This window comes from Neolamprologus multifasciatus, chromosome 22 (assembly GCF_963576455.1).
Source record: "Neolamprologus multifasciatus chromosome 22, fNeoMul1.2, whole genome shotgun sequence".
NCBI lineage: Eukaryota > Metazoa > Chordata > Actinopteri > Cichliformes > Cichlidae > Neolamprologus > Neolamprologus multifasciatus.
The window spans coordinates 20,734,095-20,760,130 of NC_140459.1; the positions used below are offsets into that span (position 1 = coordinate 20,734,095).

At 42.2% G+C, this 26,036-nt stretch overlaps 1 protein-coding gene across 2 annotated transcripts; it reads left to right on the plus strand.

Moving 5' to 3' along the window:
• Positions 1-6,691: 6,691 nt before the first annotated feature.
• col1a2 (collagen, type I, alpha 2) lies at positions 6,692-25,987 on the plus strand. Of its 2 annotated transcripts, XM_085147858.1 has the most exons (50): positions 6,692-6,903; positions 7,527-7,528; positions 9,781-9,816; positions 10,203-10,286; positions 10,787-10,831; positions 11,046-11,090; positions 11,191-11,244; positions 11,336-11,389; positions 11,520-11,573; positions 11,672-11,725; positions 12,261-12,314; positions 12,452-12,496; positions 12,663-12,761; positions 13,251-13,304; positions 13,631-13,729; positions 13,935-13,979; positions 14,105-14,203; positions 14,330-14,383; positions 14,486-14,593; positions 14,696-14,749; positions 14,842-14,940; positions 15,380-15,433; positions 15,527-15,625; positions 15,732-15,785; positions 15,881-15,934; positions 16,037-16,090; positions 16,207-16,260; positions 16,339-16,383; positions 16,619-16,717; positions 17,006-17,113; positions 17,216-17,269; positions 17,389-17,442; positions 18,194-18,247; positions 18,385-18,438; positions 18,536-18,643; positions 18,875-18,928; positions 20,387-20,440; positions 20,545-20,706; positions 20,853-20,960; positions 21,258-21,365; positions 21,553-21,606; positions 22,758-22,865; positions 22,967-23,020; positions 23,107-23,214; positions 23,393-23,446; positions 23,676-23,783; positions 23,915-24,161; positions 24,289-24,473; positions 24,561-24,803; positions 24,915-25,987. In XM_085147858.1, the coding sequence occupies exons 1-50, from the start codon at positions 6,834-6,836 to the stop codon at positions 25,059-25,061; spliced, it is 4,047 nt and encodes a 1,348-aa protein (XP_085003984.1). In that variant the 5' UTR covers positions 6,692-6,833; the 3' UTR covers positions 25,062-25,987. The 2 variants fall into 2 exon arrangements, with proteins under 2 accessions (XP_085003984.1, XP_085003983.1); XM_085147857.1 differs by lacking the exons at positions 6,692-6,903; positions 7,527-7,528 and having other exon boundaries at positions 9,676-9,816; positions 11,182-11,244.
• Positions 25,988-26,036: the final 49 nt, after the last annotated feature.

The following is a 26,036-nucleotide window of genomic DNA, read 5'->3' on the forward strand; positions in this document are numbered from 1 at the left end:
CCCAACCCAAGATACATGTAAATGGAAAACACTAGGAAGCCTTAGGTGTAATCAGTTTGTTGTCAGTATGTTGAAATATGATGCTTACTGGCTATTTGCATTTTTCATAATTGCTGTTATGTTAAGGTGTGGGGTTACTCCGAGCAAAAAACATTGTTAAGTTAAAGTTGTGTTAAGAAGCACTGTTTAGAAACTTGTGAGTGAATTAGTTTTGTTAGGTGCTACAAGCTAAATGGGGAAGATGTAGATCATTGGTTAAATGATCACCAAGCAATATTTGTTTGTGCAGACCTGCCATAACTGTGGGGGACTAATCCAACCGGAATAGTATGGTGGGGGAAGTTTGTTCTTCCGGTGCCGTCTGTGTGTTTTGTCGTGTGCTGGAGTACGCATTAAAGTTTCACAGCAGACTAACATCGGGAGTGATTATTGGCTCGTCGCATCACACGAGAGTGCTACAATAATGGTGCTACTTGAAGCCTGAAATGATCTCCCATAAAAAGAATTTTAAAAAAACGCGCAAACAGCAGTAGCAGACGTCCTGACTGGGTTCTACGTTAGCATTTAGATCCCTCCAGAGTTTTGTGCACACGGTTTAGGTAAAAATGAAAAAGGTTGAGGTTTTACATTTAGTTCAGTATTACCTGTTGCCTGTGTCCTTGTCTTTTGGGAAAATACTTTACACAAGTAATGGCTCAAAAAGGATTCCTTTTTTTTTTTTTTTTTACTGTGCTGCAATTGATTTGTGCCATTAATTAATGTCAACTAATTTTTATTCACACTCCACATAGGATATGCTTGTGAAGATGGAATATGGGGGAGAGCAGAAGTGCGTTGAAGTTCCACAAAGTGATGAATGAAGGACATGCATATTGTATTTTGTATTTATTGAAATAAGTGATGAGAATGCTGTTATTTGCATTTACCAGCTCACCTATGTCAGACCTTTTGATAAACGAAATTCTAATGAAAGTGAGAACATGTACACTGTTACATCTTTAGAAAATGTTTTGAAATTGTGGTGCACAGTTCAGAATAAATGTTTTTCAAAAACCATTGGGTCTTTTTAGTAAATGTTTATTTCCAAAAGAAATTTCTAGAAGTTCAGAACAATAAAATTCCCGTTTTTTAGAATTAATTAGAAGATAACTCTTATGTAGTTAAACTAAAATACTCTTTGAGAGTTAATATATAAACTCTTAACACCAAGTGTTAAATTATCAACTCCAGACAGATTTGGTGTTTAACACTAAATCAGAGTTAATGTACCAACTCTCCAAAAAGAGTTAAATTAACACTCTCTGGTGTGGACCCATATAGACACTTTAATAGTGTTGAAATCAAATCTGACAGTGTTAATTTGGACATGCTGGATTTGCTGTGTACCAAAACAAGGCCGTCCACCTAAACTCACAGGCCGAACAAGGAGAGCGCTGATCAGAAATGCAGCCAAGAGGCCAATGGTGACTCTGGACGAGCTGCAGAGATCTACAGCTCAGGTGGGGGAATCTGTCCATAGGACAACTATTAGTCGTGCACTGCACAAAGTTGGCCTTTATGGAAGAGTGGCAAAAAGAAAGCCATTGTTAACAGAAAACCATAAGAAGTCCCGTTTGCAGTTTGCCACAAGCCATGTGGGGGACACAGCAAACATGTGGAAGAAGGTGCTCTGGTCAGATGAGACCAAAATGGAACTTTTTGGCCAATATGCAAAACGCTATGTGTGGCGGGAAACTAACACTGCACATCACTCTGAACACACCATCCCCACTGTCAAATATGGTGGTGGCAGCATCATGCTCTGGGGGTGCTTCTCTTCAGCAGGGACAGGGAAGCTGGTCAGAGTTGATGGGAAGATGTATGGAGCCACATACAGGGCAATCTTGGAAGAAAACCTCTTGGAGTCTACAAAAGACTTGAGACTGGGGCGGAGGTTCACCTTCCAGCAGGACGACGACCCTAAACATAAAGCCAGGACAACAATGAAATGGTTTAGAACAAAACATATCCATGTGTTAGAATGGCCCAGTCAAAGTCCAGATCTAAATCCAATCGAGAATCTGTGGCAAGATCTGAAAACTGCTGTTCACAAACGCTGTCCATCTAATCTGACTGAGCTGGAGCAGTTTTGCAAAGAAGAATGGGCAAGGATTTCAGTCTCTAGATGTGCAAAGCTGGTAGAGACATACCCTAAAAGTCTGGCAGCTGTAATTGCAGCAAAAGGTGGTTCTACAAAGTATTGACTCAGAGGGCTGAATAATTACGCACACCCCACTTTTCAGTTATTTATTTGTAAAAAAAAAAATGTTTGGAATCATGTATGATTTTCGTTCCACTTCTCACGTGTACACCACTTTGTATTGGTCTTTCACGTGGAATTCCAATAAAATTGATTCATGTTTGTAGCTGTAATGTGACAAAATGTGGAAATGTTCACTTTTGCAAGCCACTGTAGCATATTTTGCATTCTCATTATTTACTCAGTTTAATGCAATAGAAAATATAAACCTTCAGGAGGTTTTTTTTGTTTGATTTTTTTGTTTGATTTGGTGTTTTTTGGAAGATGTCTTTCTGTTTCATGAGTTTACTTCACCTTTATTATCTGCAAGCATCACTAACAGCTCCACTGGAAACTGGTGGAAATATCTAACTTGGCATTGTCCAAAAGATCAAAACCCCTACAGAGACAGAAAATGTACACAATATTAATTCACTGAACCGCTGCTGGTGTTAAATCATATTTGGACTGACCCTGGTTAGCTCTTCTCATAGTAAAACTTACAAAAAAAGCCTAGTGAAGAAGAAATTTAGCAGTGGATGATCGGAGGTGTCAGGATATAAGGAAGCGAATGCTTTACTTATTCCCATTATATCATCCCATTGTTTAAAAGTCACAATTCTCTGTTGACCTAGAGCTTTTAGTTCAAGTTCAGCTGAGTTTGATCCGGTTCAGTTTTTCCTTCAATGCTCTTGTGTGCAGAAAACGAAAAAGAAGTGCCTGGAATATACGCTGTAATTTAAAAACCTCAGCCGCCCCTGCATGTCTGCTGGTGTGCGTGTGTGTGTGTGCATTTGTATTGTGTGTGTGTGTGTGTGTGTGTGTAATCAATGTACTGCTTAATTAGTGCTCATATTGCTGTGTGTTTCTATCACAGAGGACAGCGTTTACCATCACTCTCTGTTTCCCTTAATCTGAAATGTTAAGGGAACACGACAGAGTCATCACAGAGATGACTCTGTCGTGTTCCCTCTGCTTCAGTGAGTTAAAGAAGTGTGTGTGTGTGTGTGCATTTCTGCATGTGTGTCTGCCGCTCCTCTTTAATTACCGACTCTCTCTTTTTCTCTGCACCGTTGCTAAACTTCCTCCACAGGTTCCTGCAGGTGTCTGAGTGTGTGGGCAACATGCCAATGACAGTCTTTTCATTTCACAGAATAAGGTGGCATGGTAGTGCAGTGGTTACCCCTGTCTCCTCACAGTAAGTCGGTCCCACGTTTGAATCCTGGACGGCGCATCTCTGCGTGGAGTTTGCTCCGGGTTCTTCCTGCAGTCCAAACACATGCAGTTAGCTGAGAATTCCAACTGACTGTGCGTGTGACACGATCGCATAGCCCCGTGTTGGTGTTCTTACTGCATTATCTTAATAATGTTAGTCCAGGATCAACATTTCAGCTGACCAGTGATGTTGTTGTGAAGTCATAGCTTTGCAATGTGGGTAAAAGAGTTATTTGTTTTTTTAAAAATGCTTTTGTTTATATAAAACTCTCTTCTGGAACAAATGGTAAACATTTCAAGTGTTTTCTTTATTCATTTATAAAAACATAATAAATATGAAGCTTTGTTTGCTGTTAGCCACATTAACTCTGGTGCTGTTTTGCTACTAATAGTCTTTAATAGCATTAGCCATATTCTTGGTTTTGTTCTACCTAAGTGCTTTTTACTTAACATTCACACCTCGCCTTCTCTCCGTCCATCAGAGATCAGCTTGGGATTCAGTATCTTGAGTACTTTGACCTGCAGACTGGAGCAAACCAACAACCTCTGATAATGCTAGACCTCTCCTCTAGAGCCACCCACAAAAGTATTAGATTTCTATTTAGATCTGGAAGGTCCCTGTTTGATCATGTCCCCATGAATCATGTGTTGCGGCGTGCACAATCGCTAGATTTCATTGTAATTGTATAAGAAACGTCCTTTCGCAGCAGTCGAGCATTAGCATGAGTTTCTGCATAGGTTCCTGTGTTAATATTTTATTTCTGTGGCGCTACACGTCGCTCCTTTAAAGTCTCGTTGTTGTCATATTTAATAAAAATCCTGTCCTTTGACTCTAATCTACTGTCATGGTGTTTCAGTTTTGTAGACTAATGCTGAAATCCCTCTCACATTTAGTGTGGGATATTTTTATATAACAACCATCCTGCTCAAAACTTTTCTAAAGTGCACATGAATATCTTTCATTTTTCGTCTCCAAGTGTTATCAGGTGGTCTCTAATCTGGTGTTCTGCAATCAGGAATGCAATAGTTCAATCTTGATGCACAAGATAGCAAATCTTTGCACTAATCTCATTGATCTTGTGCAGTTTTCCTTATCCGCTGGCTGACAGGTAGACAGCCAACCCTGACATGACAAAATGTACTTACTCTTACATCAGGAGTGAAATATGACACACATTGACCAAACCCAGTGAGGAAACTACTGAAACAGCCAATCAGAGTGAGGCACAGCTGGAGAAGTCTGTCTGCAGGCCCGGCTGGCAGCACTGTAGGAGACAGAAGAGGAGCAGAAGATTCAAAATGGCTGAAGATTTTTTTTTCTTTTTTTACACATCTCCAAGAGGAATACATCAAATCTGGCTTGAGTTCAATTCACGTTCACATTTTGCCACAAAGGCATTTTTGCTCAAATAGGCTTCATTTTACTTGAAAAGTGTTCTCTCAGCTAGTTACCACTGCATAACTTACATGCTGCCCTGCCCGTGACCCTCACAGAGATTTTCTTTTTCTTTCATTTTTATAATCTTCAAATAAATGTTTCCAAAAAATGATATTTTGAAAGCAAATACAATGCATATATTTGCAGGAGTGGCCTGCAAATATGATCAGCTGTTTCTCTTGGAGCATGGCTGTACAGAGAGAAAAAAGGCTGATGATGTGGAGCTTGGGAGCCATCTTTGATTTCCTACGCAGACTGTCTGCTCCTCTCCAGCTACTTGGGATCCTCAGCAAACATGAGAACGTAACTCTGCAGTGAGTGGGAGCCCTGCCATCTTTAAAACATATTTGATCTCTCTTTCTCCCTCTGTCTCTCTACTGCCCCACCTTTTCTTCTTCTTTGATTTCTTTCTATCTCTGCGGTGTACATTGAATAAATAAAGAGTTAAGGTGAGGTTGTCAGGAGTGTCCAACAGTTACTCTAAAAAAATTTAAAAAAAAAAACAACACACAAATCTGCTGCATAAGGGGAATACGGATAACACGTCGGAGAAGAGGAAAGGAAGAGGCCAGAGGAGTGCACTCTAACAGAACTGTACCAGGATGTAACCTGGTGCCTTCTTAGTATTGCAGTGTAGTATTGCTGGTCTGTGAAAGTTGTTTAAACCTGGATTTCATGATTGCTTTTGGCCATAGGATAAAGTGTTGTGCACTTTGCTTAATCAAATGGACAGTGAATGTGTGGCATGAGGCAGTGTGAGGGCCACGCTGAGTGTTGTTGGAGTGGCAGTAGAGTAGATGACATGTCTGGTCATGTGGGCAGGTAAGAGCTGCTCAGAGAGGGAGAAAGGGAAAGAGGGGTTGAAACTAGAGTTCTCCTCCTCCTCACACCTGTCTTTTGTCAGCCTGAAGCTGTAGAATAGTGTGTTTGCATTATATGTAAAGCCTGCCACTGACAGGCTTTCGCTGAGTGACTGCTTGAGTGCTTTTGGTTTATTATGAAAACTCTGAGAAGAAAATTGATTTTTTTTTGTCAGTTTTACTTTGAAAGGCAATGGAAATTTGAAGTTGAAATGCTTGGTGGGTGTGCAAAAATGAATCACGACCCAAACTTTTTCTTTTTTGGGCAGTGTGACAGCTTGGTAGATGGAAACAACACAAGAAAAAAAAGGAAAAGTGAAAACTATGTAAAATGAAGGTATCATACAACTATTTCTCGATAAATCGGTGAGTATAAAGAGGCAAATAAAAGAGGCCAATTAAACTCCAACATGAAAAGATAACACAAAACCCTCTCTCTCTAAGTTAAGTTTGTTTCTGTAGAATGCAGCGCAGAAACGAAGGACTCTGATCTAGTTGGTGCCAAATGATGCCCGCCAACGCGCCCCTGAAATGTGCCCATAATTTACGCACAGAAATCTCAAGTTGAATCTCCTGCTCCTCTTAGCGCAGAGACAGTACGGATTCCCTGCAGCCCGTAAAAAAAGAGGGAAAAAGTAGGCCTTCATCTCCCTTTTAAACCTCTACGCTGTCCACGTCCTCAAAAAGAATGGATCTAATTAAAACGTTGCACTCGTCATCATCGCCAGAGCGTTGCCAAACGGGTTCTGGTGGAGAGGAGGCAGGGAGATGCAGCACCACATGACTAAGCCTGAGCTGCGGAGGGATGGAAGTTAGATTGGGTTTCTCTTCTCTCATTGGCCGGTGGGCTGACTTTTGACACGCAGACCAGGGACCCTCCTGTCGTATAAATAAGCCTGATGGGACTTTATTATTCTAGCATCACGGCAGCAGGTTTCTGCTAAGTTTGGAGTTACTCGTGTCACCACAACTGTATGTCTGCCTGAAGGTGGTTTAAAAACAGGGGCTCAGCAGCACAAGGAGTCTGCATGTCTGCTTAGACATGCTCAGCTTTGTGGATACCCGGATTCTGTTGCTGCTTGCAGTAACTTCATACCTAGCATCATGTCAATGTAAGTTTGAATATCTGCTCTTTTTTCTTCTGTGATGGATATTTTTTTTTCTTGAGGATCTTGGCTTTTGTTTGGGACTTACATCGAGGTCAAGCCGAAGACAGCTTTAAGCCCTGCTGAATAAAACTCAACGGATTGAGCTCATGCAGAGGATTCTTCACTTTTTCCAAGGACCCAGTTATCATGATTTGATTAGTTTCCGTAAAGGGAAAGAGAGAGAAAAGAAAGTTTGGTTCCTTTAAAAGAGGAACGTCTAGAGGGTTTTTCTTTTTTGTTGTTGTAATGCATGTGAAGTTAATGAAATGAGTCGAAATGTAGGTTTTCTTTCAGGAATAGGATGAAAAGCTTTTGTTGGGGCGTTGTACACATTGTTCCATCCAGACGTCCAGGGAATGAGCTTTATTATAGGAAACTCTAATGTCTCCCCCTGGTGGTCATGGGTGCAAACATCTACTCGCCACCATCTGCGTTATCTCCAACCCCCATTTATAAAACTAAAGCAGAAATGACACTAAACGATAACACGTTTTCTCTTATAATTACATTTAGATTCTTAAAGTACTTTTTGAGCAGCCTACCTTGCAGTTAATGGCAGTATAGTTCAGCATACATTTAACATACAGCGGTTTTATAGATTAAAAGATGATTATACAGGTAACACATCATGACAAATTTGGCATTATTATATTACATGAAATGGGCAAATAAATAGTCTCACATCCCTTTTCAACCGCCAAGTGCGCCACCTCGTGGTCCAGATAGGATATAACGTTTTAGAGTTCACGGGGAGGTCCCAGCTGTGCCAACCTCTAACCGTGACCAGCTGGTCCAGAGTCGTGGAGAGCAGCTGCAACACAGTGCAGAAGAGAGACGCAAAACACAAGGCACCATTAAAGAATGAAGTCACCAGTTTTTAAACAACCCTTGAAAAAAACAGAGAAAAATCACACATTATAATATTTTTGCAGCAAAAGCAGTAAGACAGGAGTAATTAATACATTCTTATCACAAATCATGTAGGTCTTGTCTTCTATGTTGCAGCAGGCCAACTATTCATTTCCCTAGGGCATAAGCGACCTGTCCAGGCTTGCTCGTAGCTGGAGCTTGAACATGTGGAATGCTCCAACAATGACATTCACATTCATTACCGACAGTTTGACGAAGTTTGCTGTGATTCACAAACTGTGCAGGCATGGCCCTCAGCTACACTTTTAAGAGAGGCTGGGACATGTTATGCAGCGAGTAAAACATGCAGGAAGGATGCTTATTTTAGGCCTGCACAGAAGCGTCTGCTCAGCATTTACAGACACACCCGATCAGCGTAGTGTAAAAAGCCCCCGACTGTGTGACACAGTGAAAGAAAAAGAAAAGCACTGTTTGAAAAGTCACTTTTTCTAGTTTTGAATGTACTGACTTGAACACAGTCTCCAGAATTTTTTAAACCTGAAATAACACACTCAGCATTCCAATATGAAGATCTTAGGCAGATTCAACCATGAAGCATTAAGTAGAAGATGAAAACTGCTTTGTTTCTTTTTCAGGTTTTGCCCTAAAATTATTATTATGTTCTAACGGCGTATTCCCTTTTTCTCTCCCTGCCCCCCTCTTCTGCCTCTCCCTCCTCATCCTCATCTCTACAATGCCACAGTTGCGGTTAGTACACGTGCATGCTACCATGAAAACAACATACCTTAAAGTTTTTTCCATTTTTCTTCCACAATCTCTGAAACAGCCCGTGAATGAAGGTTTCTGTCATCTTTTAACCATTCAAGCAATCTGAATTATGGCAGAGGAGTGCCGTTAGGAATTTTCAGACCCTGAGCTGAGTTATTTCTTGAAGTTTTCTCCCTTCCTGTCCATGAATAGGTGAGGGTCCTATTGGCTTAAGTTTGTGTCAATGAAAGCTAAAACCACAGGGCTGAGGTACCCATGGGGCCTGGTACAAAGGACCTTTTCTGAGGACAGCAGTGAGGAGCCAGAGAGGGAGGTTTGCCCCTATAACAGCTGGCTTTGGCTCCGTTTGGAGTCTCCCTCTGATCCTGATTTAAGATTGAATTTGGGAATTCTTCTGCTCATAGCTGAGATTGCCTGAAACTAAGCACCCACTGCATTTGGTGTTTACAGCTTCACCACGTCCAGGCACACTGTGCATGGTGTGGTTGTGGTAACGTGATAGCTGTTCCATGGACTAACATGCTCATACTCCTGAGTGATTGTCCAGTCTGGTTTTGGATGTTTCATTTTGTTGCCTCTCAGCATCTCTGATGTGCGCATGTTGACCACATGCACATTGTCCTCCTGGGTTCTCACATTAGTTTATCTGAACGAGCGTGATTCACATGTCACTGTGACAGCACGTCTGCATGCGGCATTATTTTAGAACAATGGCCAGTCCTCGTTGCAGTCACACACAAGAATAGAAGGCAATAATCTGAATGAGTGGGATTGCCAGCTCATTAAATTGTTGCATGGAACCCTGAAAAGACTGAAAAGATCTTCTATTTATCTGAATTGAGGCAATAATGCATAATGTTGGACCTCTGGCTTGTTTGAATTGTGTCTAAGATGCATGAAGCACAGTTTCTATTAGGAAAGTTCAAATGCCACCTTCATGATGACTGGTTCAATCACTCAGTTTTTCTGTTTTCTTTTGTTTCCCTTTATTTTTCTTGACTTGCTTATCCTCTGAGGATACAAGAAATCCCAGATTGTTTTAAATTACAGTTTAAGTCCATGTTGCATGCATCTGGTTTTCAGATCAGAAGCGGTGGCCCGCTTTAGTGTGGAGATAGTTTTGAAATGAAATGCTGTTGAAGTAACAAACTGAGGCCATCTGCTCCATGTTTTTGGTCTGACTGAATGACTTTTGTGCCGCAGGGTCCAGGAGGAGCGAAAGGACCTCGAGGTGACCGGGTAAGCAGATGCAAAACTGCTCTGTCTGTGATAGACACGCTAACATGCCACTGAAGTATTTGATCATTTACACTCATGAGGCATCTTTGGCAACGTTTTTGTCAACGTCACCTGACCTGTTAACCTTGGCAGGCCACACCCCTTTGTTTACATTTCCAATGGCACTATTTTTCTTAATTGTAACATATGAGAATGCCTCTGATATCTTTGATACGACAGTGTGGCAGACTTATTCACTGATTTATTTTTACAATTTAAAACGCCTTTATTTTTTCAAAATAAGAGCTTGCGAGATAAAAACAGACAAGCGTCGCCTCCTTAAATCTCAGCAGCTCATCGTTCAATAATAACAGTGTTTACCAACTCATGTCATCTCTATTTTACAGGGTCCTCCCGGCCCAAATGGAAAAGATGGTTTACCCGGACCTCCTGGCCCCGCTGGCCCCCCTGGTCCCCCTGGACTTGGAGGAGTAAGTAGAGAATAAACAGCCTGCGTAGATGGTGTTTACTGCAAATGTGCTCTAAATAATGCTGATAAAGCATCTTTGAGGAAAAAATGACAAGCCGTTCATAGGAAACAAACATGAAACCAGCCGTAAAAAGCGTATAGCTTCTTTTATTTTTTTGACCTCTGGTTGCCCCTCTCTGTCTCCTTAATTAACCCTGTAACCTTTGACCTTTTTGTCATTTACCCATTTTGCCTCAAGGCGTTTTAAAAAAAGAGATACCACATGCCTGGTTACCACTCATAAAGCTGTTCGGTGGTAACTTTAGTGTTTTAAGAAACTCTTCAGGTGAATAAAGCGCATGTTTGCAGTAGTCTGTGGCTGCTGATTGTGAGACAAGTTTGAACAACAGGAACTACTGGAACTGGAAATCTGAATTACTTTGGTCCTAATGCCCTTTTGCTATAGAAAAGTGTTCATTATGAATACATAAGTATTAATCTGTGCTTTCTTCTGTTCAACAGAACTTTGCTGCTCAGTACGATGGTGTAAAAGCCCCTGATCCTGTGGTGAGGACTCCTCTCTTCATTGCCACACAACAACACTAGCCCATATGTCACAAAAACTAATATTTTTACATATATAATTTGGGATGACTACAGTGCATGGAAAGTTTCGTGTATTTCATGTGTTTAAATTTTGATTTCAGTCACCACAAAATGTTTTAATGACAATCTAACTGAGAGCTGATGATTGATTGTTTACTTCTTTTCTTCTTTTCAGGGTGTGATGGGACCAAGAGGCCCTCCCGGACCTCCTGGAAATTCTGTAAGTATAAATATGTGCGAAAATTAAACCCATATAACTGTCTTTTTAAAGATTTTTATGACTAAATGCTGCATCGCCTCTCATTCAACAGGGACTTCAGGGACCTCATGGACAGACAGGACACCCTGGTGAGCCTGGAGAGCCCGGACAGGCCGTAAGATCATCCTCCTAAACATTTACACTTCTTTCAATGTCGACTTAAAAGTTCATCCTGGAGATCTTAATCCTCTGGTTTGCTTTCCTAGGGCGCTGTTGGTCCTCGTGGCCCTCCTGGACCTCCTGGCAAAGCTGGAGAAGATGTACGTACACATTAGTGTAACTGCTGTTCAAAATGCAAAATCATTTTTGTTGCCACTCTTCTGTGAATATTTTGTGAGTGGCTGCGGTAGTTTTTTGTTGTGGCCTAAAGTCTATTTCATTGATTCACAGGGTAACAATGGCAGACCTGGCAAGCCCGGAGACAGAGGTGTCCCCGGCCCTCAGGTAAGAGATTTGCACCACGATAACCACAAATAGATATAAGCAAGAGATGGATTTGCAGATGTGAAGTACTTAATATGTTCTTTGTGTTTGATTTGCAGGGTGCTCGTGGATTCCCTGGAACCCCTGGACTTCCAGGAATGAAGGGACACAGAGTGAGTGCTGATTTTTTTCCCTCTGCTTTAACTTTACCCGATCCTTTGTGGACACCTGAGAGCTCAAACAAAGTGCTAAAAAGAAGAAAGTGAAGGTGGAGACACACCTGTGCTCCTTAGAAATTGGACTTAAGTTATATAGAGCATCGTAATTACCTCCACAGGGAGTTATTATGGACCTAACCTCCTGAATTCCTAATGTTAGCTGTTAACATAACTGGATTGCAAAAGTGCTTCACGGAAAGGTGTTAGGTATTGAACATTTCCTTCCTATGATGGATGGAGACAGATGCCAAGCTTTCTATAACCCATGTTTGAGTTTATAAATAGCTTTTTTAAGATTTTTTTTAATGTCTCCTATAATATAACTCCTGTTGGACTCTTTTCCATGTTCTGTTTTATCTCTGGAGCAGTGCGCTACAATTTGAATCTATTATCCTTCTCACATGTTGATCTAAACGGTTATATTTATTTATATTTATATCACATTTCTTATATCTTCACCTGCCTTCATCACTGTGCTCCTGTGTTTCAGGGATACACTGGCCTGGATGGACGCAAGGGAGAGCCCGGTGGTGCTGGCCTCAAGGTAAGGCGACAACTAGCTGCTCTATGAAAGTATCAAAAAATAAAAACTGTAATTCTTAATAGTTCCCAGTTAATTATTAGTGATAAATTTGAAAATGTTTAGACACATTCCTCATCGTACCATTTTCCCTCCCATAGGGCGAGCCTGGTGCTCATGGAGCTGCTGGAAGCCCTGGACTGGCTGTGAGTTTGAGATTCACCTTTCATGCACAACAGTTTTAGTAAAGACATCTGACTTGGATGTTTGTGACTGTTTGCGTCAGTCAGCATCATGTTCATGGGATGATAATGATGTTGTGGTATAAAAACCTGTACAGGTGATAATTGTAGGTAACTGTCTTGCCTTCAGGGAGGTCGTGGTCTTCCTGGTGAGAGAGGCCGCCCCGGCCCTGCTGGCCCCGCTGGTTCTCGTGGTGCTGATGGCAATGTTGGACCTACTGGCCCTGCTGTGAGTACACACACACTTGTGGCTGTAGCTCAGGTGGCAGAGCAGGTCAGCCACTAACCAGAAGGTCGGTGGTTCGATCCCAGGCTGCTCCAGTCTGCATGCCAAATATCCTTGGGCAAGATACTAACCCCGCGTTGCTCTCCGATGCATCCATCGGAGTGTGAATGTGTATGAATGGTAGACTACTTAGGTCAGAAAAAAGTGCTTGTGTGAATGGGTGTAATTGGGTGAATGAATTAGTTGTATAAAGCGCTTTGAGTGCTCAGACAGAGTAGAAAAGCGCTATATAAGAACAAGTCCATTTACCATTTATAACCCCTTTATCGGTGTTAGAGTGAGAAGATACCACTAAGATGCTTTTTCCTGATTGGACTTCAGCCTGTCTTCATATATACGATGAATACTGTAATGTGCCATCCTGCCAAGTCAGAAAAGGTTCATTCTTAAATTTTGGACTTTATTATGTGTTCCTGCTTTTCCTTTATTCAGGGACCCCTCGGTGCTGCTGGACCCCCAGGATTTCCCGGTGGCCCTGGCCCCAAGGTGAGTGTGATGCCACTTCCTGTTGCCTCTCAGAGAGGTTCATGATTAGGGTGAAAAAAGGCAGTTTTTATTGCTGTATAGGACAAGTACAACCAGTGCCTGCAAGCTCCTGCCCAATCACATATTCTTATATAGTATCCCCCAGGGGAATCAACAATAAGCCCTGAACTATTAATGCTTTTCATTTAAACACTCATTTTGACTGTTAGTACTGCAAACCAAAACAAATACTTAATGCTGCTTAAGCTGCTTTAACTATAAAACCAACAACCACTAGGGAATATCGGCACCCTGTTTGATTGTGGATGTATTTGTGATGCTGACAGGGAGAGACCGGACCCGTGGGAGCTACTGGCCCATCTGGACCTCAGGGATCTAGAGGCGAGCCCGGACCCAATGGTGCTGTTGGCCCCGTTGGTCCCTCTGTAAGTATACAAGGTTGTTTCCATCAAGGTCACTCTCCGGTCACGTGTAACCACTGTTTCTGTTATTAGTCTTTTAGTTGACTCTGAGTCCTATAATTTTGTCATGATTTTAGGGAAGATTGGAGTCATGTTAACATGATCAGTTGAAAATGTGTTTTCTTTAAATAAAATGACTTGACTTTGTTTTCTTGCTCTTTCTCTCCAGGGTAACCCTGGTGCTAATGGCCTGAATGGAGCTAAGGGAGCTGCTGTAAGTATCTGACTTGAGCCAAAAGTGCATATAAATTTCCAGGGTCACACCAAGATATCTTTATTTTGATATGGTTTGATATAATAGGATGCTATGCTGACCTGTTGACCATACCTGCTGTTTAGGGCACCCCTGGTGTTGCCGGAGCTCCTGGCTTCCCTGGACCAAGAGGAGGACCCGGACCACAGGGACCTCAGGGTGCTGCTGGACCTAGAGGCCTGGGTGTGAGTACACAAGAAACAAAATAGCCACCTGGAAACATTCTCTGTCCTTACGCCCCAGTACTGTCATAATTGTTCACAGATGATTGCTCTTTTCATTAACTGTGTCTGTTTATCTGTCTATTTTAGGGAGATCCTGGTGTTCAGGGTATAAAGGGAGATGGTGGTCCCAAAGGAGAACCTGTAAGTTTATGTCCTTATCATCATTTAGAATTTGATCCAAATAAATCTGAAAACCTCTCTGTTGCACATTTACTGACCGTTTTGCTATGTTGTTTCCCTCAGGGTAACTCTGGACCTCAGGGAGCCCCTGGACCTCAGGGTGAGGAGGGCAAGAGAGGACCCACTGGTGAGCTCGGTGCTACTGGGCTTGCTGGTGCCCGTGGAGCTAGAGTGAGTCCCAGCCCATCATCTTTAATAGTTTGAGCCATAAATGTACTACAGCCGGAGACATTTTACTGGGATCAGCCATTAATTCTCATTTGTCTCCTTTAGGGTGCTCCTGGCAGCCGTGGCATGCCTGGTGGTGAGGGAAGAACTGGCCCTGTTGTAAGTATTCAATGATTAAGAAAACTCTTTTTTTTGCTTGAAATACAGGCAACATTAAGTCTCATAATTTGTCTCATCTGCCCTTTTCATAGGGTATGCCTGGTGCCCGTGGTGCTTCTGGTGCTGCTGGACCTCGTGGACCCCCTGGAGATGCTGGCCGTGCTGGTGAGCCTGGCCCAGCTGGTCTCAGGGTGAGCTTTTTACTAAATCCTGTTCTTGAATGGTTATAATTCACAGTTTCAGTAAGTTACAGAGACACCTCAAAGTGCATATTTGGCAGTTGTAGTTTTAAAAAAAATATGGAGCTAATATGGAGATGGAAAAAACTCTGAATTTCTAAAGTGAAAGTCTTCATTTCAAGTCTTAATTTTGTAAGAAATTATTAAGTGTTAAATTTACATGAAAACCCAAGATATTCACTGAGAATTTACTTACAAACATCCATGATTAAAAGAAAAAAAAAAACACAGGGCTTCACCTTACAAGATTATATAAACCTCATAATGTGTAGACTCAGAGTATCATGCCTGCCTGCCTAATCAAGTTGTAGTTGCAAAGTCTATACTTTCTATGCAAATTGCTATAAGAAAACTTTAATGGAAAATTCATGGCAGCTATTATTTTCCACAGGGTCTCCCAGGAAGCCCTGGAAGCTCCGGACCCCCAGGAAAGGAAGGACCTTCTGTAAGTAAACCTCAATTTTATTTCATCTATTGTTCCTACTGATTTTTTACAGTAAATATAATTTCAGGCTGCAATCTTTGTTTGTCGCTCCAGGGTCCTTCTGGACAAGATGGCCGCAGTGGACCTCCAGGCCCAAGTGGACCTAGAGGCCAGTCCGGAAACATTGGTTTCCCTGGACCCAAAGGACCTTCTGTAAGCCTTTTTTTTTCAAGAATTAAACATGGAACTATATCCTTCTTTTTTTTTCAAGTTAACCTAAATCTGTACTTATTAACTTACTAACTGCTTTTTGTTTTAGGGTGAGCCTGGCAAGCCTGGAGAGAGGGGAGCCACTGGCCCCACTGGACTGAGAGTAAGTCACATATGTTATAATATAGAAAACTTGAATTTAATTTGGTGATGGCTTCAGTAGTTAAAAGGCATCACTCTCTTTATCCTTGTGTCTAGGGAGCCCCTGGACCTGATGGCAACAATGGAGCCACTGGTGCTACTGGACCTGCTGTGCGTGATCTTATGTGCAGCGCATGAGTAGATCTTGATGAATAACAGCCACTGCATCATCTTTGTCTTCGACTCTGATAACTTGTCTCTTTCTCTCTACAGGGAGGACCTGGTGAGAAGGGAGAGCAGGGACCTTCTGGTGCTCCTGGCTTCCAGGTTTGGATCCATAATTTTCTCTAAATATAGAAAAATGGTGCATGATTTTACAGCCGTTTTAAGCTGATTGCTAAAATTTTTGATGCAATTGGAGCTGAGAGTCTTGATATTTTCAGGGTCTGCCTGGACCCGCTGGAAATGCTGGTGAGGCTGGCAAGCCTGGAGACAGAGTAAGTATTTGGAAAACTGTAAAAGCAGCATTATTAAAAGTGAAGTCCATGTCTAACCAAACAAAAATGCCTCTGTAGGGTATTCCAGGAGAGCCAGGACCTGCTGGAGCTGCTGGTGGCAAGGTGAGATCACCTGTCAGTGACATTGTTTTCCAAAACAAATGCAGCAATATAGGATTTTTACACAGTAGCAAAGCCTGTCAAAAGTGCAAAAGTGTCCAGGTCTATGTGCACCAAATGAATCAAGACCCTTTAATATGTTGTAGGCTTTTCAAACCTTTAAATCTATTGCTATAAAAACATACTCAGAATCAAATATAGAGAACACAAATTAAAATATGCATGTCTGTTTCTCCAGGGAGAGCGTGGTAACCCTGGTGCTGCTGGATCTGCTGGACCTCAGGGACCAATTGGAGCCCGTGGACCTGCTGGAGCCCCTGGAGCTGATGGTGGCAAGGTAAAACAGTTCTATTTTTACAGAAATTGATGGAACTTCTGAACATATGTCATGAAACCTGACAGTTCGTGGACGTTCTCTGGCCTGTCATGGAATGGTCTTTAAAATGCACTTTCACAGCAATTTCCAGCACTGCTTACTGATCAAAATCCCACTGTTTATGCAGTGATAGCTGCTTTAAAAATTAAGAGTTATGTGATAATAAAATCTGTATATAGCTGGAAAATTGAAAACATCAATATTTATGTTGTTCAAATATGAACCCAAGTTTATCCTCTTTGTTTCCAGGGAGAGCCTGGTCCTGCTGGAGCTGCTGGTGGACCTGGACATCAGGGAGCCGGTGGCATGCCCGGAGAGCGTGGAGGTGCTGGTACTCCTGGACCCAAGGGAGAGAAGGTAAGTTCTAGAAATCTGCCACCAGCAAATAAAATGGGTGTAAATGAGGGAGTATTGTTTCTTTGCTGTTGTGCGTCTTACACCCTTTTCCCCTCTCCCAAGGGAGAGCCTGGACACAAAGGCCCTGACGGCAATCCTGGCAGAGATGGTCCCCGTGTAAGTAAAACTCTCCTGTCTTTGTTAGTATGCTTAATGTGTAAAAACACATTTATTTCCTCAGTTTGAGTGTGTCAGTCATAACCCTGATCTCAGTGTGCTCTCCTCACTTAATCTAGGGTCTGCAAGGACCTGCTGGACCTCCAGGACCCACTGGAGCCAACGGTGATAAGGTAAGTTGATAAAATAGTTGCCATTAAATAAATAATAGAAAGAAACCACCAAATGTAATGTTTTTAGATTTGTTCTATAATGCAAACAAACTTTGTTTGATTGGGGTTTTTTAATATTTAATTCATTTTTACGGTATTTAAAAAATAAATGCCAGCAAAAGTATTGAACATAACTCATCCACTGTAGGACCGGTTACCTTAAATAAAAAGCCATTTGCAGACGTTCACACCACCTTCATAATTTTATTGCTCAGTACCTTCATGTGGGACGTCCCACCCCTCTAAAACAGAAATTTTAAGTAGCCGAAACACTGTTATGACTAAAGCTAGAACCTCAACACCGCCATCTAATGGCTATTATGCAAAATAACAGCAATGAGTAACCTGCAATGAAATGTAAGATGACAGCGGTTAACCTAAAAATAATGCAGAAAACAAGTATTCATATTTATTACTGGCATTTAAATATTTATTTAAATCAAAATATATGAATTTGCAAGTATTTTTTAAATTATTTTTCCTGAGTGTTTGTGTATGTTGTTCTATAAACACAGCCAACAGAGCCAAGAGTACAGTAACAAAATTCTTTAAGAAGGAAAATGCTGACTATTTAGAGCATTCTTATAATATATTGCATATTGAAGTATATTCCTATTAGCTATCTCGGCTTTCTGCATAATGGAGCATGACAAGTCAGTGGATGCTTGGAACAATTGTAAGCTAATAAAATGTTTCCTGTTCTCTCCTCCAGGGTGAGGGTGGTTCCTTCGGACCTGCCGGCCCAGCTGGACCTCGTGGACCCTCTGTGAGTAGCTGCTGATCGCTCCTTGTTCCACTAGCTTACATTTGCATTTAAACATCTCATAGCAGAACCTGGCAAAACACAAGCTTCCATCTTTTAGTTTGAACAGTCTTTTTGACCCCACTGCTTGTTGTCCACAGGGCGAACGTGGAGAGGTTGGACCCGCTGGAGGTCCTGGATTCGCTGGCCCCCCTGTAAGCCCATTTTGAAATTCAGTACCCTATTCCCCATGTCATGTTCAATAGATAAAGATGAGCCAATACTTACATACCACAACCACACTTGCTACAGGGTGCTGATGGTCAACCTGGAGCAAGAGGAGAGCGTGGACCTTCAGGAGGAAAGGGAGAAGTTGGCCCCTCTGGCCTCGCTGGACCTGCTGGACAGTCTGGACCTGCTGTAAGTACCACTTTCACCGGACATATACACACACAAACACGCATCCAGCAAAGCTAAACAAATTGAGAGAAATCTAACATGATTTCACTGATTTAGCATTATCAGGCGTCTATGAGAGTGTTCACTGTGGGATAAAATCAACAGCTATTTCAAAAAACTGTTTATGTTTATAGATTAGAGGTGAGCAGTCTTGATATGACACTGAGTTTGATTTCTTCTTCCGGTATCTAGGGTCCTGCTGGCCCTGGTGGACCTCCTGGTGCTCGTGGAGACAATGGACCTTCTGTGAGTATTCAAACATACAAATAAACAGCTTTACCAGCCGCACTCATTAACTCTGTGGGCTTAAAAGCAACCATAGCATGCAGTGAGTAGGAGTTCCAATCAAAGCTGTTAGGAACTTTAAAAAAGGCAACATTAAAACATGAGATTAAGCCACTTATCAGTTATTTCTTGTACTGCCCTTTTTAAAATGTTTATATTTTTTTATATAAGCCCAAATAGAAACTAGTTTGTACTAGTGAGTCAATATTGTGTGCATTTGTGTAAATTTATGCACGTAACTGCACCGTATCACTGTTTTAACTTAGCAGACTTTGTCAGCTTTTGATCTGTTCATTTTCCAGTGTTTCCTCTAAATCACTCAAATGTATCTTAATGGTAACACCAAAGGCAATTTTATTCATACAGCACATTTCGCTACATGTAAAATCAATCTGCTTGACATTAAAGATAAAAACACAAAAAATCCTTTTATCTTTGGAATGATTTAAGGAAATAAAAACAATAAAACAAATTATACAAAGACATATAATATAAGTTAGCATGCACACACGCACAAACATACACACTCATACAGTGTAAGCCTGTAAGAGGTTTTTAGTCCATTTTTGAATGTAGGCACAGGTGTAACTGACTTCAGGTCAGGGGTCAGGTTGTTTTTGAAGAGCATCACATTAACTGAAAGCAACCTCAGCACTCATTTATATCTCATTCTGGGACCAGTTAAAAGATTACTTGAGAGGTACGACTGGTTTATAGACACTAAACAAGTCAAAGATGTGTTGAAGAACCAAACCAAAGAGCTTTATGAACTCATAGATTTTAACGGTAATTTCATGTTAAACTGGAAACCAATAATGTGACTTCTGTATTAGGGTATTATGTTCACATTTGCGTGTACATGTAAGGCTCTGGCTGCTGCATTCTGAACGAATATAAGTTTGTATAATAATTCTGATAGTTCTGCAAATAGAGCGTTACAGCAGTCTAACCTGTTTGATATGAATGAATGGATCATATCCTCAAAGTCAGTTTGAGAGAAGTATTTTCTAACTTTTGATCAATTTAGGTGGCAGAAAGCAGTCCTGGTGACCTTATTAACATGACTATGAAAACTGAGATAACTGTCCAAAATAATGCCCAGGGTTCTAACCTGCTCGCTGTGTTTGAGAAAAAGCGGTGATAAATATTAACAGATTTTCCATCTTTGATTTTTAGACCAACAACAAATATTTCCATCTAGTTTCTGCTCAGTTCAGAAAGGTTTCTAGACAACCAGCAAATAATGTCATCAAAATCCATCTTATGGATTTGAAGAACTGCTGATTGAATTTTGTATTTGTGCAGATCTAAAACTATGTGTGTCGTGTCTTAACGCTCAGCCCATCTACACACACAAACGTAGACACAACAAACATTTTGAATGACCTCTGCTTAACCACTGTGTGTGTTTCTGGTCAGGGTCTGACTGGTTTCCCTGGTGCTGCCGGCAGAGTTGGTGCTGCTGGTCCTGTTGTAAGTATGGATTTTGCATTTACTAATAAATTACATTTTAGTAATAACCTCAAACATACAAACTGACTTGACATGACCCCTCGTTCCTTCTCTTCCCCTCTCAGGGTATTGTTGGACCCCCTGGCCCCGCTGGTCCCTCTGGTAAGGATGGACCTCGTGGTCCTCGTGGTGATGCTGGTCCCTCTGGTCCTTCTGGAGAGTCCGGAATGATTGGACCATCTGGTCTTGCTGGAGAGAAGGGACCCTCTGGAGAGTCTGGCCCCCCTGTAAGTTATAGCCCTCTTGAAATTGTGGTGCACTGAAACTTTGAGGACACTTTAGTGACATCCATGCTTATACCGCTGATGTACATATATAGATCTTAAGAACTGCATCCTCAGCTCTTTAATGTGTGACTGATTATGTATTTTAGGGTCCTCCTGGTGCTCCTGGATCTTCTGGTCCTCTTGGACTTCAGGGATTCGTTGGTCTGCCTGGTTCTAGAGGAGATCGTGGTACACCTGGTGGTGCTGGTGCTGTGGTAAGTAGAAACTAGTTCTGATTATACCACGAAAAAAATGACCTGTTTGATGAACCACTGAATGTGTATTATCATTCAGAAAGTGTTGGTCACTTCAAACCATGGACAACAAATTTTAAATATGCATGGACAACAATGCTAGACCAGACGACAGACCATAATTTCCATTTTGGAGGATGTCTCATGCACTTTTGATAATGGGAAGATCCCTCGTCCCCAAAAGTCTGAACGTACACAGCATCCATGTTATTGGTTGACTATATTTGACCCACTGATTTTCTCTGTGTCATATCCCAGGGAGAGCCCGGTAGAGTTGGACCTGCTGGTCCCCCTGGAGCCCGTGGAGTCCCTGGCAACATTGGCATGCCTGGTATGACCGGACCCCAGGGAGAGGCTGGACGTGAGGTAAAGACTTGTAACCCCTACTACCGATCTATGAATGATTTATAGAGAGTACTAAAATAATATGATTATGTGTTCTGTATTTTCTGTGATATATTTGCTTTAAAAAAAATCAGATAACATTTTAAAATAGTAAGCCTGTTAAAATAGGAACCTTTATATAAACTTCTCTGTTCTTTACAATCCACAGGGCAACACTGGTAACGATGGACCTCCTGGTCGTCCTGGTGCTGCTGGATTGAAGGTAATGCCCTGTCGTGTACCTTAAGCCATTATCATACACAGAACACACACACACACACACACATATATATATATATATATATATATATATATATATATATACAGTGTTGGGGAGTAACGGAATACATGTACTGCCGTTACGTATTTAAAATACAAAATATGAGTAACTGTATTCCGTTACAGTTACCGTTTAAAAAGGTGGTATTTAGAATACAGTTACTTTGTTGAAATAAATGGATTACACGGCGGTACTTCCCCGTTTCATATTGTGGCGGGTCAGGACTGTTTGGGTTTTGTTTGACAGCTACGTTCTGTTGTTCCAGGTGGCAGCGTTACTGTTGCCATAGTAACAGGGTGACGCTCTCTCTTTGCGTGTTTCCTGGGTGAGAGAGGCCTTGTTGTTGTTGTTGTTGTTGTGCTAAGCTAATAGGCAGAATGCTACAGGCATAGCTCTAAAGAATGTAGCATCATAGGCAGTGTAGTCCGTGCTGCAGGGAGAATGGACTGCCATACGTTATGTGTCTGTGAGCGAGGAGGGAGAAAAAGGAAAAATACGAGCTGTCATCGAGCAAAAACGGGAGCTGGAAGCATGTAAATATAATAATAACCACTGCAGCCAAGAAGAGTGCCTGACGAGCCCAGTTGTAAGTAAGCTATTAAGACTCGACTGTACACCGTGTTCGTGTTTTCCTCCAAAAACAATAAGTTCTGTTGGAGCAGCCTTTCAACGCCTCTCTCTGTCTCTCGCTAGCAAAGTGACTCAAAGTAAAGCTAGTTTTCGGCTACAAGCCCGACACGAACCCACCGTATTAGCCAGAGGTCCCTACCTCTAGGTCCCCTAGAGGTACTACGGTTCGGAGCCGCGGACCTTCAGTAACAGTAATAAATCACACAGCAATAGTACATTCATGTAGTTGTAAACAGCATGATAATATATTAAGTAATCCAAAGTATTCAGAATACGTTACTCGCATCGAGTAACGTAACGGAATACGTTACAGAATACATTTTGGGGCATGTATTCTGTATTCTGTAATGGAATACATTTTAAAAGTAACCTTCCCAACACTGTATATATATATATGCATATATATATATACATATATATATACTATGTTTTAACCAACTTCCACCATGACCCACCGTGCTTAGGGAGACCGTGGTGAGCCTGGATCTGCTGGCGCCATGGGACTTGCTGGTGCCCCTGGACCTGCTGGACCCACTGGAGCTGCCGGCAGACCTGGAAACCGTGGAGAGGCTGTAAATATTCTAATCATTAACTTCCCAATATAAGCAAAATTGTTTACAGGGTACTTTTATCTACAATCGTCTGCTTGTTTCACTTTTTTTCCTGTCCCTAGGGCCCATCAGGTTCCTCTGGAGCTGTTGGCCCCGCTGGAGCTAGAGGTGCCCCTGTAAGTATAATACACTAGCAAAGCAAATGAAATTACAAAAGGAATGCACCACGATATGTTTATGCCTGTGTCTTTGTTCAATGTAGGGACCTGCTGGACCTCGTGGTGAGAAGGGAGTTGCTGGAGACAGGGGAGAGAGAGGCATGAAGGGTCTGCGTGGACATCCTGGTCTCCAGGGAATGCCTGGACCTTCTGTGAGTGGCTGCACAGCAGCATAATGCACAAGAACTGTATGAATACTCAGCCCCATTATGCTCATAAACAATGCTTCAATACAGATTCCAGTAGCATTTGCAGGGCAATGTAATCACGGAGAGGAAAGACTTGTTGTCACTAAAATGCCACTGAGTGATGTGTTTTCTTTTACCACAGGGACCTTCCGGTGACACTGGCGCTGCTGGAGCTCATGGACCTTCTGGACCCAGAGTGAGTAGAATCCCAGCAGCTTGCTTATTTTTTTTTTCTTCTACATGCATCGAAGATCATCTGTGCATGCCCTATTGAAAAGTTTCACCGTTAGTGAGAAATAAGTGTATGTGGCTCCTAGCTCCTAGCCACTCCTACCTACATACACTCCTGCTAATTTGACAGAGCACCTTTAATTTGTAGATTAATAAAAACACAAATGTTTGACTGTGTGATGTGATTTCTTTAGGGACCTGCTGGACCCCATGGACCCGTTGGTAAGGATGGCAGACCTGGTGCCCATGGTACTATGGGTGCTCCTGGTCCTCGTGGACCCAATGGATACACCGGACCAGTGGTAAGTTTGCCTTTATATCAACAGCTTCATCACCTTCTTAAATACTGCAACTTTTATTTTGCACACTGGACAGTTTAGTGGTATTACAGAACTGTTCTTTACACATCACTCCATTGTCTTATCCATGTTAGGGTCCTCCCGGACCTCCCGGTCTGCCTGGACCTCCCGGCCCTGCTGGTGGTGGATACGATGTCTCCGGAGCATATGATGATCAAAGAGCTGACCAGCCTGCTGTGAGAGCCAAGGACTACGAGGTTGATGCCACCATCAAGTCTCTCAACACTCAGATCGATAACCTGCTCACCCCTGAGGGATCCAGGAAGAACCCTGCCCGCACCTGCCGTGACATCAAGCTCAGCCACCCTGACTGGAGCAGCGGTAAGCTTGGCTTCAGCTCCTCAAAATAATAGCAAAGTGCCACTGTTACTATGTTCTGAAGCATTTACAGAGGCCATGCGTGTAACTGACCTACTCCAATTAATGCGAGTCTCTGCTTTTCCTGAAGGATTCTACTGGATCGACCCCAACCAGGGCTGCACCAACGATGCCATCAAGGTCTTCTGCGACTTCACCACCCGTGAGACCTGCATCTACGCCCACCCTGAGAGCATCGCCCGCAAGAACTGGTACAGAAGCACCGAGAACAAGAAGCACGTCTGGTTCGGTGAGACCATCAACGGTGGCACTGAGGTGAGAGAGCAGGCAACTTGCATCATGTGAAATGAAAACAAGCTTAACCTCTACAGGAAACACTCACTGGTTCTTTCCTTCCTGCAGTTCACCTACAACGATGAGACCCTCAGCCCCCAGAGCATGGCTACCCAGCTGGCCTTCATGCGCCTGCTGTCCAACCAGGCCAGCCAGAACATCACCTACCACTGCAAGAACAGCGTTGCCTACATGGACGGTGAGAGCGGCAGCCTGAAGAAGGCCATGGTACTCCAGGGCTCCAACGATGTGGAGCTGAGAGCTGAGGGCAACAGCCGCTTCACCTTCTCCGTGCTAGAGGACGGCTGCACTGTGAGTAGCATTGCTGTTACGGTTCAGTCTGCTTCGCAGCTTTGTGACTTGTGTTGTTAAACCTCTGCTCCAATACTCAACCTCTCTTTTTTTTCCGATTTACCCCTGCAGACACACACTGGTGAGTGGAGCAAGACAGTGATCGAGTACAGAACAAATAAACCATCTCGCCTCCCCATCCTCGACATTGCACCTTTGGACATTGGTGGAGCTGATCAGGAGTTTGGTTTGGACATTGGCCCAGTCTGTTTCAAATAAATAGACTCATGATAAATTAACACCGGAAAAAAAGAGAGGAAGAACGAAAAAAAAAAACAAAATCTCTGCCCTTCTATCTGTGTTCGTTTTTTTTTTTTTTATACTGAATGCTGATTTCTCTCTGCGCATCCACTTGCTTACGATGGGCAACTATCGGAGAGGACTGAACAGACTGATCGGAGCGTTGGTGCAATGCAAAATAAATACAGCAACCCAAAGGGACGCGGGAATACACCTTGTTGTGGGACATCATGTCATCCTTTTGTAAAAAATAAAAGAAGTGTAATAAAAACGCTGAAAGTATGCATCACTTTGTGGTCTTTGTATATCTTCCAAAGAGGAGGTTTAAAACCACAATTTCCATGAAAAAAGGTTTAAACTACCTCATGCCTGTACCTAAAGAAAATACTATTACCAAAACCTGGGTCCACAACCGAGATGTTATGACTTCTAATGCTTCAAGCTTTGTCCCGTATCGGAAGGTGCTCGGTTACTTGAAGCAAAGATCTATGGTGCTAATATGCAGCTGTGGAGCAAACCACTTTTTTTTTTTAACTGTATTATTTTGTATTGACCTTTGAGGAGTCTTGCAATCTTCCCCTGATATTCCTCCATTCTAAGCAGGTGGAATGAGTCTAAACCTGATGTCTTGTTTGGGTTTTTATTCTTTTGTTTTCTTTTTTTCTAGATTTTATTTTTCTTTGTTTGTTTTTTTTTTCCTTCAGGCTTTTTCACTCTTCCAATCCCACACCCAGTGTTCATTCTGACAGCACATAATTCATCTCGTTCTGAATGGTTTTTTTAAGGCGGCCTCTCTCTCAAAAAATGACACAACAAAGTCTATTGTACCTATTTTGTATATGTGAGATGTTTAAATAAATTGTGAAAAGTTCTGAAATAAAGCATGTCCAATGTTCCAAAACACACTACGCAGTGACTTAAGTGCTTTCGTGTTTTAAGGACACCGATGAAGGT